This window comes from Barbus barbus, assembly GCF_936440315.1.
Source record: "Barbus barbus genome assembly, chromosome: 5".
Taxonomy (NCBI): domain Eukaryota; kingdom Metazoa; phylum Chordata; class Actinopteri; order Cypriniformes; family Cyprinidae; genus Barbus; species Barbus barbus.
In genome coordinates this window covers 35,211,477-35,226,490 of record NC_136733.1, presented here as the reverse complement: position 1 = coordinate 35,226,490, position 15,014 = coordinate 35,211,477, and the positions used below count along the sequence as shown (strand labels likewise).

Here is a 15,014-nt window from a genome sequence, read left to right as displayed (position 1 = left end):
AGACGTGGATGACAGAGCACAGTTGACCAAGCATTCACCTAATGCATCTTAAATCTTGTACTGCAGTTATATCTGATCAAATGTACATTATTATTATTCTTTAGCTTGGGTTGAACAAATCATTTTTGCTTAGATGGAACAGCAGCTTCGCTAATTAGGTCTCTATTTGTTTCTCCGTTTCTGCCACGGGATTAACATCAACAACAAGTATTACAGAAGCTTCAGTCTGGATCCAACCCTTAAATGATCTGAGATGACCGAACACCTGAGAAAAGATGATGCCAACCCCTCAGAGGACCTCAGAGGATGCCAACGCTCAGACAACATACAGAATTACTAAATTTTGCAATAAGTTAAATATATTAAGGTTCTGCAATATATAAATATATTGTGGAAACTTAATTTCCTGTAGAGCTGCTTTGCAACTATTTGTATCGTAAAAAGCGCTATACAACTAAACTTGAACAGTACAGTTGCTAGCTAAATTGCTAACCAGATGCTACATAAGGACTACAAATACCACAAGGATGTGATTCAGTTTTTCATGTGCTCTTGAAGTGGAGTCAGAAATGTCATAATCACGAGTTCTGAGCGCATGAATATGAGTAACTGGTTAGCAACTGCACTCTAAAAAGGAAAAATTTCAGTGATTTTTTTTTTTGCAGTGATGCCATATAGGGGTGGAGATTTCAACCGAGGGGGATCAACACCCCTGGAACATAATGTCAACCGACCCTGAATGCTCAGCCTCCACAGACAGGTTGCAGACCCCTACCTGGCCACCCCTATGAAAATATCCTTAAGTGAACAGTTCTTAAAAGAAAATTTTTTTCTTAGTTTTTTATTGGAAACATTTTTGGTGCAAAAGGTTTTCATGGAACCATAGATGCCAATAAGGAAGACTGTAAGTGTTTAAGATTGTAGTGCATTTGAGGTATGCGTGTACAGTATCTCACAGAAGGGAGTACACATTTTTGTGAATATTTTATTATATCTTTTTATGTGACAACACTGAAGAAATTACACTTTGCTACAATGTAAAGTAGTGAGTGTACAGCTTGTATAACAGTGTACATTTGCTGTCCCCTCAAAATAACTCAACACACAGCCATTAATGTCTAAACCACTGGCCACAAAAGTGAGTACACCCATAAGTGAAAATGTTCAAATTGGGCCTAATTAGCCATTTTCTCTCCCCGGTGTCATGTGACTCGTCAGTGTTACAAGGTCTCAGGTGTGAATGGGGAGCAGGTGTGTTAAATTTGGTGTTATCGCTCTCACTCTCTCATACTGGTCACTGGAAGTTCAACATGGCACCTCATGGCAAAGAACTCTCTGAGAATCTGAAAAAAAAGAATTGTTGCTCTACACGAAGGCGTAGGCTATAAGAAGATTGCCAAGACCCTGAAACTGAGCTGCAGCACGGTGGCCAAGACCATACGGCGGTTTAACAGGACAGGTTCCACTCAGAACAGGCCTCGCCATGGTCGACCAAAGAAGTTGAGTGCATGTGCTCAGCGTCATATCCAGAGGTTGTGTTTGGGAAATAGATGTATGAGTGCTGCCAGCATTGCTGCAGAGGTTGAAGGGGTGGGGGCTCAGCCTGTCAGTGCTCAGACCATACGCCGCACACTGCATCAAATTGGTCTGCATGGCTGTCGTCCCAGAAGGAAGCCTCTTCTAAAGATGATGCACAAGAAAGCCCACAAACAGTTTGCTGAAGACAAGCAGAGTAAGGACATGGATTACTGGAATCATGTGGTCTGATGAGACCAAGATAAACTTACTTGGTTCAGATGGTGTCAAGCATGTGTGGCGGCAACCAGGTGAGGAGTACAAAGACAAGTGTGTCTTGCCTACAGTCAAGCATGATGGTGGGAGTGTCATGGTCTGGGGATGCATGAGTGCTGCCGGCATGCCAACATGTACTGTGACATACTGAAGCAGAGACTGGGCCGCAGGGCAGTATTCCAACATGATAACGAACCCAAACACACCTCCAAGACGACCATTGCCTTGCTAAAGAAGCTGAGGGTAAAGGTGATGGACTGGCCAAGCATGTCTCCAGACCTAAACCCTATTGAGCATCTGTGGGGCATCCTCAAACTGGAAGGTGGAGGAGTGCAAGGTCTCTAACATCCACCAGCTCCGTGATGTCAACATGGAGGAGTGGAAGAGGACTCCAGTGGCAACCTGTGAAGCTCTGGTGAACTCCATGCCCAAGAGGGTTAAGGCAGTGCTGGAAAATAATGGTGGCCACACAAAATATTGACACTTTGGGCCCAATTTGGACATTTTCACTCAGGGGTGTATTCACTTTTGTAGCCAGCGGTTTAGACATTAATGGCTGTGAGTTGAGTGATTTTGAGGGGACAGCAAATTTACACTGTTATACAAGCTGTACACTCACTACTTTACATTGTAGCAAAGTGTCATTTCTTCAGTGTTGTCACATGAAAAGATATAAAACTTTTACAAAAATGTGAGGGGTGTACTCACTTCTGTGAGATACTGTAATTAATGTTGTTGAACAAAATGCGTAAACCTTGTCAATCTCAATGAAAATTATTATTCTAAAAATCCATGGGAAATTCCAAAGGGAACCCTTGGCTAGAAAATGCTAATTCCCTTTCAAGTACTATTACAGGCATTCCGTACTACTGCATTCATGCAGCGGAATCCCTTATTCCTGCATAACATGACACTGAGTCAAAACACAAATCATCTGCTGTGAAAGCACCATTAATCCAAACTCATCTTCAGCGAAGCCTGAATCCAAGCCTCCCACCCTTTCTCCAAAAACCATCGTATCTGCAGATTATCAGTTACTCCGTTTGTCACTTTCCTCATTTTTACCCCTTCACCCTTTTTCCCATATCTGAGGTGTAGGTGTGAAGAGCGAGTTTCGCGCCATTCCGTTTTCACAGGCTATTTATACTTCTTCAAACCCACTGCCTCACGTCCCCACCGGATGACTTCATCATCATCAACATCATCATCTCCCCCTGTGCGTTCGCAGCTGTAGGGTCTTACTGCCGGTGTCCAGCTCGAGGGAAGGCAGGGAGCCGGAGAGGAGGTGGGTGGGGGGTGTGAGAAGAGCTGACTCACAGAGAATGAGGGGGATGTTAGAGCTCAGAGCGCCTCTGAATCATCACCATCATCATCTTCATCTGTGACACATCCGTCATTCAGTGTTTCTGTGAATGGGGAGAGAAAGAAGCAGGCAGAGAGAAACGCTAGTGGTATTATGATCAAGCAAAAGCGGTCCATATTTATTTGGGAAGATGAGTTGAACTAATTCAAAAGCCAGGGTGTGGCTGTGTCACGGGGCAACCGTGTTTGAAAGCGAGTGACTATATTTAGGCAAACGGTTATAATAAAACAACAGATGGTTTACATTCTAGGAGGGAAGAAAATGCTGACATGGGAGGGACTATTTGTAGTGCTAAAGGGAGGGTCCATGTGTTTGCCAAGTCAAAACACAAACATATAGACGTGACACCTCACACACCTCTGCTGTCCGTACTCAATTGGATCGGGATGCAGGGAATGGTGTTAATATTCAGTTAGGAATGGGGGAAAGGAGGGTTGCAAAACTATTGTTTTAATGGACCTATAAATGTTGCATTTTATTGAAGTTAGAGGCAAGTTTCATAAAAGCTGGATTATGTGTAATTTAGTGTAACTTTAAGTACCATGTCACATTCAAGGCTTCAGGCTCCAAATGTAAGGCAGTTGGAGATGAGTGGGTCCTTTTTGCACAAGTAGATCAAATCAGAAATAACAGGAAAATGTCTTAATACCTATGCACTCACATGCGAAATGTGGTGGCTTTTGTTTAACAGCTGCAAAGATTATATGGAATTTTTAGTATGGAAAAGGTAAGGTTTTGAGCAACAACAACAACAAAAATGTTGAAGAATATGAATATGCCAGAAGTATGGCTAAAAAAATTAAACTTAAATGGAAGTTTAATGGGAAATTTTGTGATTTCCGATTAAAGGTTGAAGTGTTAAATTAAATTGATTTTTTTTTATAATTCTTCTTCAGTTCCTCTGTCAGCTCAATGTAGTGTTATTACCATTAAGTGGTAAGTCGTGGCCTAATGGTTAGAGAGTCGGACTCGTAATCCAAAGGTTGTGGGTTCGAGTCTCGGGCCGGCAGGGATTGTAGGTGGGGGGAGTGAATGTCCAGCGCTCTCTCCACCCTCAATACCACGACTGAGGTGCCCTTGAGCAAGGCACTGAACCCTCAACTGCTCCCCGGGCGCCGCAGCATAAATGGCTGCCCACTGCTCCGGGTGTGTGTTCACGGTGTGTGTGTGTTCACTGCTGTGTGTGTGCACGTTGGATGGGTTAAATGCAGAGCACGAATTCCGAGTATGGGTCACCATACTTGGCAGTATGTCACTTCACTTCATTAAGAAAAACTAGGAAAACTGAGAATAAACTTCAACTAAACACGTTATTATGACTTCAAAAATAAGTCAAATATATCATAAATAGGTACAAATGACTTTTCACTTTAGGTTTTGATACATGGTATAAAACTTGAATCCTTTACAACTTACCAACAACTTCCACAAGACTGAATTGTCATCTGGGGGGGTTTGACTTTAAAACGACTTTCCTTAAAAGAGAGGGAAACCTCCAGGCACATAAATTTGCATATCTTGCTTTTTTAATTAAAAACAAATGAGCAATCAACCCAAAGCAGTTTTGTTGTTTCTTTTGTGTGTGTGTGTGTGTGAGACATAGCAAATCAATTCAAAAGGATCAAGTGTAAACTTACAACAATATAGTACATAATTCTGACACATCTTTAACGTGGGGGGCTGACATGAAAAATCATTTTCATATGAATTATGCAATTATCCATATTCACAACTATATACATTCATGTCAAATTCAAAGCAATTGAAGCCATGAGCTCTGAAACAAAAAAGACATTCATAAAAATAAAATAGATAGAAAATGCTCCAAATTAAACTATCATTTTCTTTAAAAATATAGTTAAAGAGAGGACCTTTACAATGATATGAAGATTAAATTAAGATTGCTTCATTTTAAACATAGGCACATCGTTTGTTAATTTCTGAGGCTTTAGAGTGACAGGAAGTTTTCCCGGCAGACATTTTGAAACCCACCCGAACTGAGGCTGAGCAGCGGCACCAAACGTAGCCAGTGCTCCATACTAGTACACTTGTAAACAAAAACATTGAGGACGAAAGGATCGGTGTCAAACACTTCAACCTTCTTTTCTATAACACCACCACCAACCACGCCAACATTAGAGCCTCGTTCAGGAAGATAAATATAAATTTCTTTGCGTTAGATGCTTCTCTTTCAAACAGTAATGATTCTTTGGCATAAATAACCATCCGTCTCAATTCCTTCCACCTAAAATGAAATCAAACTGAACTAAAAATCATCACAGATCTAAATACCCCTGTCGAGAACAAAATATACTCAATGACCACTATGATATTTCATTAAAAAAACTGAAATGTTTGGCTACAGGGCAAAAAAAAAGACAATAAAATGACTATTTAGATAAACATTGGTTAGAACTAAGAACAGCCTTTACCTGGCCTTCAAAACGGCAACAAATCTCTCTATTAGCCAATCAAACACTTCACTCAAGATTCACCCAATAATGTCCCTGTAATAATAATAAATATATATTTTAAAGCAACACAACTTCCATAACCGTATCCATGCCACCACAGTTAAAATACTGGTGAGTCTCAAACGCTAGATGAATGAAGACTATGATTATCAAGTTCTGCACCTTAAGACCATCCACTAAACCCGCAAATCTGTGACAATCAACCGATGAAACAGAATGTCTCCAACCGCAGTAATATTACAGAATACATCTATAAAACACCAACCGATATGTCACTTACAGTAATGGACATCATGGTTTAGTCCAGTGTTGCATGCAGCACAACACAAAGTGATATTTCTGTACATAACGCTCTGTATTTCCTGGTGGTATGCAGCATTATATGTGAGTTGAGAATCTGGGACATGACAATGTAAGACAAGTGCTGATATTACTCTCACTAGGACGTGTTATAGCTTTGCTAACTGACCCACAATCAGTTGCGATATCACTTTGAGCTGCACTTGTAAGGCAAACAGCGCCTTCTGGACTCACATGGCACGTCAAACTCATTTTTGTTTAACCTACTCACAAACATCAGCTGACATTAGTCAAGAAGCATGTTGTTTTCGAGTGTAACTGCTAGCTGCTAGTTCTGAACAAACATCAGCTAATCAGCCTGCACTGAGGGTGAACAGAGAGAAGGCCCCAAGGTTTCGGATATATATCGATATATATTCATCATTTATGTAGTCTCGGGCCACTTTGAAGGATGAGACTGCGCCGGCAGCTTCGTATTTTTAGGCAACATGTCCAGGGAGAGTGTGTGAGGCAGGGAAAGGTGACCTGCTTTCACTTTGATCGATTGTCTTGCCCACGGTGGCTTTTGCGAAAAAGAAAACGAAGGAATGGAGAAAGAAACATGTGCTTATTGGGTGAAAAAACTAATTTGGCACAGCCCACTAAACTCACATTGTTAAAGTGGAAAAAAAACCCCATCTTCGCCTAAACCAGATGACGAATAGTGATTATTAAGAGACACGAGATTGCTGTGCCCCCCACTTTATGATTAAACAGCACAGGGGTGGGTTTTTCTGGAAGACGATATGTGGCCCGCTCCTGCCGCAGCCGTCGAGCGCAGAAGCCCATTCCCATGGGCCTCTGGCAAGCTTCCCTTCTCTCATCTCGATCTCTCTTTCATCCCTCTTTCACGGGGACAGGTTGAGCAGCTTAGTGGATTTATTTGGGTAATTAATGGCCAAGCTGATGGCTGCGATGCTCTTCAGTGCCTGTGCAATAAAACAGGGGAGAGAATGATATAAAGAAAAGTGAATGAGTACAGGAGGAGAAAGAAAGAGGGGGGCAACAATGGCAGAAAAAAAGTCAGAGGAAGAGAGAGAGAAAAACCATTAAGCAAAACATTGTGGGTAATTTATCAAACCGTTTCACACACCTGTGGCCCTCAAAGCTCAGCAAAAACACCCACACACAATTATCACACTTCAAATATGTCACCGTTCGACCCATTTAAAACAATTTTTGGTACAAAAATGCAATTTTGTTAACAACATCAAATCACTTGTTTGGCCGTGATGAATATTACAAGCATTTTTTATGTGAGTGAAAAAGGTGCTCGGGATAAGATAAATACAGAGCATTAATCCCATCCCACACAACACAATGTGTTCCTTTAGCCACCCCTGTGCCGGAGATGAGGCTGAGCCACACCAAACACAATAATGGGGTTAATGACTAAATGCAATAAAGTTGCCAACAGCCCACACACAAACACACGTATATGGATGATGGGAACACGTACACCTCGTACAAGAATCTACACATATGCTTTCTGATGTTCAGCTGTTTTAGCATAATATTTGGTTAGAGCCGTCATGTGATGAGGAGCGCAAATATTTATTTCATATTTCTATCTATGTGAACAAAGGTCAAACACTTTTACTTTTAAGTATTTTCCTAAATCGCAAGTATTAATCTGTACTAAAATGAATGTTACTGCAAAAGAAGCAACATGAAAGAAACAAAGAAATGGGATTGCTACTGTATAGTAATAATAAAACACACCCTTATTAATTTTTCATCAAGTAGCCATAGTGTACAATGATTGTCAGTCATCAGGGTTTGCTAATAAAACAAGCTTAACACACCATTAGACATTACAGGATCATTAGAACTCATCAGCATATGGTGGGACATTGGATGCCATCCATTTGATAAACATTCACCTCTCCACTGTGCTGTGGTTTCCTGTCCTTCCTGTGAATTAGCAGCTTTATGGCATAGGTTAATGCACTAGGCTCTGCCACACTTCATTTTAAGCAGTGTACCAACACCGCTGAAAACCTTTTGTGCTTCTGGTATATATGTGTACTCATTTGAACATGACTGCAGCAGTTTATTGTCTTAAGACCGTGTCATCTTCAATGGCATAACCCTTACTAACTGTATACCAAAGTCTCCTGTCCTTCTCCTCATGTTAAATTATTCATCGGTATACATTGATTACAAATATTATTACATGATGTGTCAATTAATCAAATTTCATAAAATTGCCCATCTCTGGTGCTATTAATTTTAACTATTGTTAAATAGGAATTTCATTGATAATCTGAATCACTGATGACTGTTTCTTTCCATTATACTTTTTTGCTGTCTGCCCTTGATTTAAACACTGAAGGATACTAAATTGTGAAATAAAATAAAATGTAGAAGAACACTACAGGGACTGTTGGTAGTCTTACCTGTGCAGTGCGCACTACTAGCTGTTCATTGGTAGTGAGAGCAAGAAGGTAATCCTGCAGAACGTCCTGCTCCTGATGGACAAATGAAAAGACACGAGACAGCTATAGTATTCAACATTTAGCCCCTTTAAAAGGTCATAGATATAGAAAACAAGCAGCAAAAAATGCAGAAATTATTCTCTAGAACTTGCCAGGAAAGCAATCTGATGATAGGTCAGTTGAATTCAAGGCCAGTTAGACTATACTGTTATTCACCAGACTAGCTCACGCTCCTGTAGCTCAACATGAGCTGTTAATCTGGGGTTTGGAACAGCACCACGCTGTAGATGACATAACTCTGAATCAAACCAGACACCGTCTAAATGAGCCCTGCCTCTGCTTTCTAATTTCCTGAGGTAGGAGTATTTGCACTGTTCCAGGTATTTCACATTGATCATGTCTTAGAGTCCAGAGTCTCCAAGTAAGTATTTCTGTGTTATTCAGAGACTGTTATACAATCTCTGGAGAACTTTTGAGGGAGTATGGTGGAACCTACAACACGTAAAGCCCATTTCAACATGTTATGTGAAGTAGGAATAGCAACTAGGTGCACTAAGTGCATTGTTTAAGAAAAAGTATTGTGGGTACTTAACCATCTTACTAATTATTAATAAGCAGCAAATTAAGAGTTTATTGTGGCAAAACTCATAGTTAATGGTTTGTTGGGTTGTAGTCAGTCTTAAACCCTGAAAAATCAGTGAACATTCCTATCAAGGTAAACTTTCTATTGAGACAATGTGTACAGTATAAGCAGCACCCAACAAAGTTGACAAGGCTAATGCATACTGATGCACAGATTGGCAAGAATCAACTATACCGCATCAAAATAAGTACCGCACCAAAGATGTGCAACTGTTGTTAAACATTTAAAAGGAAGTGTCACTGAAATTTTCATTTGGCTGTCCTTCCTAATTTTGCTCAAGTAGTTTGTATATTTTTTTCCCTGGTTGAAATGCACTACTAAAAAGGAAAGAGGCTTCAAATAAACAAATTATGCAAATAAATTACATTATAAACTGTAGATTACTCGAAAGTTTGGGGTCAGCAATATTTTAAACAAAAGAAATATACACATTAAATGTATAAAAAAATGACACATTTATAATGTTACACAAGATTTCAATTTTTTTTTTTCTTTACTATTCATCAAAGTTTCCACAAAAATATTAAGCAGCACAATTGTTTTCAGCATTGAAAACATATTCAACATATTAGAGTGATTTCTGAAGGACCATGTGACAGAACACTGGAGTAATCCTGCTAAAAAATTCAGTTTTGCCATCACCAGCAGGAATTGCATTTTAAAATATAATAGATGCAGCCATTTTAAATTGTAATAAAATGTTACAATATTATTTTACAACACTTATTTCACACACACACACACACACACACACACACAGTATACATACTGTATACATATATGTACTATATGCGAGTAATAATTGCCGTTTTGCAAGAACTTACAACTTGCTTACCTACAAATGTCACTTTTCATTAAGCAGTGATGGGAGAAAGTGACATTCGTAAATTACATTACATTTAAGTGTTTTTTTTTTTACTTAAAAATACATCCAGCTCTGATTTGATTAATTTACTTGGAGTTATGACTGGAGTGTCAACAATGCTTTGGGTTAATAGAAGCTGGTCAGATTGCACTCCACTTCTACACCGAAACGAATAACATCTATACATCTCAAAACACTTCTCAACACCACTTTCTGTAGACTGTGGAGAGGCTGCAGCTTTTGTCATGTCAGAACACTTTTGAAACCACTTCCTCTGAGAAGGAGGGGCTTTTATCATCCTGCAGAAATGAGCGTACTACACTACAGAAGAGGAAGACAGAACAAGCCTGACTTCTTATCTGTTTTTTCTTCTTTCCGTCTCATTTCCGACTCAAACGGTGCAACAGCTGAGCAATGACATGCTGAGACTCTCTTGCAAATGCGTGCCGACAATCTCCCATTAGATCAGCGTTCTGACCCCACTGTCAAGCGTTGCCTTGCTGAGAATATACAATTGATCAGTCATGATCATCTGGCTGCTGAGAGGTCTGAAATCTTTATGGTCAGTTCTGAGAAGTGCAGCGGCTGTCGGAGAGATTAAAGCTCTTCATAATGAGGCCAAACAGTGCTGAGCATCTACTGGTGTAACCACTCAACACTCACTTCATCCATTTGCCTGTCAGCCCTTGAGACTAATGCTCACTTAAACATTTCCCATTCAAACACACACACAAACCACTTCATATTCATGTCCAACTTGGCTGTTAAAGGATTATGGCTCAAGGATGAAAGAGTATTGTCATAAAACTTTCCTCCCATTTACAGGCTCAAAGAAAGAGAGCCATTCACTCAGGCCTGATAGTCGAGGTTTTACACAACATAGCTGTTTATAAAAACATAGGCATCACGCACTGTGCATGTTCATAATGTGCGTGTTTCTCTACACTCTGTAAGTGACTATATCTGTCCTTGAAGAATATTTTGGCTTTCTTTTAATACAAAGAGATATGTTAGTGCCCTCTGGTGCCTGGTTTTTGGAAACTAAAGCTACTCTTAGGTATTCACGAATTTCATTATATGACAAAATATCAAATGAAGTGTACTTGATTTTTAAGAAATATGGCAAAACACACTAAGTGAAACATTTCCCCCCAGAAAAGTTTGTGCCACTTTGTGGCTGTCAGACGTTAAGATCTGTGGTTACTCTGCTATGACGCTTGAGAGAATATGAATACACACATCCACTTAAAAATGACACTGGAACCAGTTGTTTAAAAGTCACTGCAAAAACAGCTAAACAAATTAAATAACTGATGTGTTTTAAATGACTGAGTGATTTTGGCAACTGTACATTCACAAGACAATTCAAAAGATTAATAATATAGAAGACTCTATGTTGGCTTTCATACAATGTTTAAGTGGACCCTGCTCCAAAACACCATGAATATAAACTTCATAAAGCGGATTTGTCAAAAATGGATTTCACCGTTACATATAATCTAGGAGATCCAGTTAAACTTGGTGTAAACTGAGGATCCTCCGTCGGTAAACAGGACCAGCGTTACGAAATCATAATAATATATCATTCTGAAGTCTTGCAGACTCGCATGCTACACAATGCAAACATAGACCTTAAGGTTAATGTCAGGCCTGTAAGTTTCTAAGTGGATGTATTATTTTGGAATGCGAGTATAGAATACAAATGCAGTTACTCTGGGATTCAGACACATACAACACACTCAATAGAGAGCTGTGCAGGTGGATATGAGCAACACAGTAAATCATATGAGTGGAAGACTTACTTTAGAGGAGCTCCTCTGACAAACCCTGATGTGATTCAGACAGAATTAAGTCTGACATTAAACACCACAATAAAAACCTTAATGCTCTCCACATTTTCACATATAATCACGTAATTATTTCTTTGTGACAGCACAAAATAATTATTGGAGGCCTCCCAGAATTGTAGGCTCAAATTGACACATTTTGTCAATTTACCTTAAGTAACTGAATCTAAAATGATTGGTTGTGTTTTATCATCGCAATTCATGTCTGTTACCCAGGCATATGCATAATCCTAATCACATACCAAAATCAAAAAAAAAAAATCAAATGAAGATTAAGAATAAAAAATGCCATTTTGCATCTTTAATGAAACCATCAATTACTATTGATTTCAACACCTCTGTTGGCTTATGAATGAAAACAATGGTCCACAGAGAAAAAAAAAGTTAAAATAAATTTGAATGTTTTTAATAAAATCTCTTATGCTCACTAAAGCTGCATTTATTTGACCAAAAATACAGTGAAAACAGTAATATTGTGACATATAATTACAATTTAGAATAACTTTCAGTTTTAATATATCTTAAAACATAAACATGGTGTTTTATGGCAAAGCTGAATTGTCAGCACAATTACTCCAGTATTCAGTCTCACATGATTCTTCAAGAAATCATTCTAATATGCTGATATGGTGCTCAAGGAACATTTCTTATTATTATCAATGTTGAAATCGGTTGTGCTGCTTAATGTCTTTGTGGAAACCGTGATTTTTTTTTTAGGCTTCTTTGATCAATAGAAAGTTCAAAACAACAGTATTTATTTAAAATACAAATGTGTCACTTTTGATCAATTTGTGTCCTTGCTGAATAAAAGTATTAACATCAATCTTACTGACCATATATTTTTGAGCAGTAGTGTTAAAAATGAATTATTTACTCTACCTACTGATCTCCTGCTGTTATTTTTTATGTTTTTTCATGAATGTTCTTAAAAGAGATGCTAAAGAAAGGAGGAAGATGGTCACTCACCATGGCCTTGGCTTCAGCGATGAAGAAGAGCTCAGTGAGAGCACGATGGAGAGGAAGGAGGACCGTGATGCTGGTGGGGTCCTGAATCAAACCACTCTCCATAGTAGTGAAGAGCTGCCACAGCGGCCGCAGAAGTGTAAGGTCACAACCCCTGTATTAACACACACAACAATCAAAACGTGAGGTCATTGCACTCTAAATGGCTTTATCATTACTCATATTTGAACTATATGGCCATCTCATTCACCGGGTTAATGTTCGCCTTGTGGTGGGCAGGTGGCCATTTGCATGGGCTATTCCTCAACCTGACACCACAGGTCCATGTCTCTATTTCTCTCAAACACGCTCTGTCTGCTGATGATGATGTAACTGTGTTCAAACACCACGGAAATCATGCAAATCACCCTGACATGTGACCTTGTTGCCATGGGAACAATCAAGGCAGCAAGCCACCGTCAGATGCATTATGCAAACGCTGTGTAAATCTGAAAGCTCGCCAATACAAAACACACAAATGAATGAGCAGAAGTGAATATAAACCATTCAAGAAGTGCTTCTGAGGAAAAATTGATAAAGGTTTTCCAAAAATCACCACTCTTCAGAAACAAGAAAAAAGTTGCAGAGCGGAAGAAAGATCTAGAGACTTGTTAAACTGGGCCAAGTTGCACCTGCCATCCACAGAGAGCAGACCTGACCTGACAGACCAAGTTCTGAAAGGAAGTTGCAGCCTCTTTAGAATAGTAGGGCGGCTTTAAAGCACTGCAGGATGAATTGACTACCTTTTGTTGGGTTTAATAAATGCTGTCAGAGCTTTTCAGAAAGGTAAGAAGGGACACACCATTGAGACGGACACTGCAGGAGCCGCAGCAGTAGGTGAATGGCTTTAAGCCGCTGGTTTCCTGTTTGCCGACAAGCCACGCCCACCTGCCACTCCCAGATGTCAGCCAGCGGGAGGTGAGTCAACGTCTGCTCATCTGCTAGCATCTGCTTCAGGATCTCAAAACCTGTTCATAAAAGTGAATTTATTAGCCAACTTGCAAACTGAAAAAGAATATTTTGATTATTTTGGCATTATTACAATTACTGAAAAGTATTTTTAATAGTTTTAAGTTTTAGCATTTTATACTGTACACTATAATGCTGAGATGCCTAAACTCAGAATTTAAAATGATTGATTTTATTTTTTAGTGTTTTATCATCCTGATTTTACAGTCAGCGTTTATGACTTGTGGCTTTGCCTTAGCTCACTGGTCACTGCCAAAACCATGAGAGTCCACCCCACCAACTGCCTTAATTAATTTTAAACGTGTTAGGTATGATTGTAGGGTCGGCAGGGCCACCGACTCAACAGGAAGTTGAGTTTCTGTGGCTGTTAACGCTCCCACACGCTGAGAGACACGGCCGTGCTCATAGACCCCCTCTGACTCTCAAACAGCTGTCTAAATTAAGCTTATGACTGAAAACCAGCTTGTGGGACACCAACATTACAACCATAAAAGACTGTAGGAATGTGAGTCTCATGTGAAAAGATGGTATTACTGAGATGGTCTCTAAATGAGATGGACATTTCTGTTTCATGGCTCATTAGAGTACATGATTCAAGAGCACAACTAGACAGTACATTAGTGATAGACATCAAAAGAGACATTAAATAATTAAATGAGTGCAAATTGCGTACCAGTCTGGAAGCGCCCTCGATGGCCACCAGTCACAGTGAACTTGTAGCCCCATTCCGTGTTACTCATATCTGATATAAACCTGTAGTAGAGAGTGTCCCCTAGAGGAGAAAGAGGGAAAAAACAACCCTTACATTCTGCTCATTAATCATTAACCTCAAAGTGAAAATTTATGCACATTTACAAATATTTGAATGTGTAGAAAAATTTGTGAAACCTTCAGATTGACCTGGATTTCTAAACTGGCCATGAAATTTAAGAGACAAACACATTTCACTTAAACCAGAGGTGGGCCACAAAAGGGGTGCCAGGGGGCAGTGAGAGAAAAGTGCGTTTAAGAACATTTTATACAATAGCACTGCTTTAGAACAATATTCGTATTATTGTTTATAATGATATGCTATATTATTGCATTTGAATTTACCTGTAAATGTTCTTCAGATTTATAATGGGTTAAAAACAAAATGCTTTCAATCAATACAAAATCAACATTTTAAAGATGATATTTAAATCATTTGCTTTTGCTGTAGTACAAAAAATGTCAATCATTTAATTTTGGAAGTACTGAATTTAATAACTGATTTTCCTCCTTCATTTCCTGCAACTGCAGTC

At 39.2% G+C, this 15,014-nt stretch overlaps 1 protein-coding gene across 3 annotated transcripts in view; it reads right to left on the bottom strand.

The window, feature by feature from the left end:
- Positions 1-4,658: 4,658 nt before the first annotated feature.
- Positions 4,659-15,014, bottom strand: part of zzef1 (zinc finger, ZZ-type with EF hand domain 1) — a 42,134-nt gene continuing 31,778 nt past the window's right edge. For all 3 annotated transcript variants that reach the window (XM_079417302.1, XM_079417304.1, XM_079417303.1), the window contains exons 50-54: positions 14,405-14,503; positions 13,565-13,730; positions 12,727-12,877; positions 8,367-8,438; positions 4,659-6,896 (exon numbers count right to left, since the gene is read on the bottom strand). In XM_079417302.1, coding sequence (XP_079273428.1) covers positions 6,816-6,896; positions 8,367-8,438; positions 12,727-12,877; positions 13,565-13,730; positions 14,405-14,503 — 569 coding nt within the window. In that variant the 3' untranslated portion in view covers positions 4,659-6,815. The remainder of the gene's footprint in view (positions 6,897-8,366; positions 8,439-12,726; positions 12,878-13,564; positions 13,731-14,404; positions 14,504-15,014) is intronic.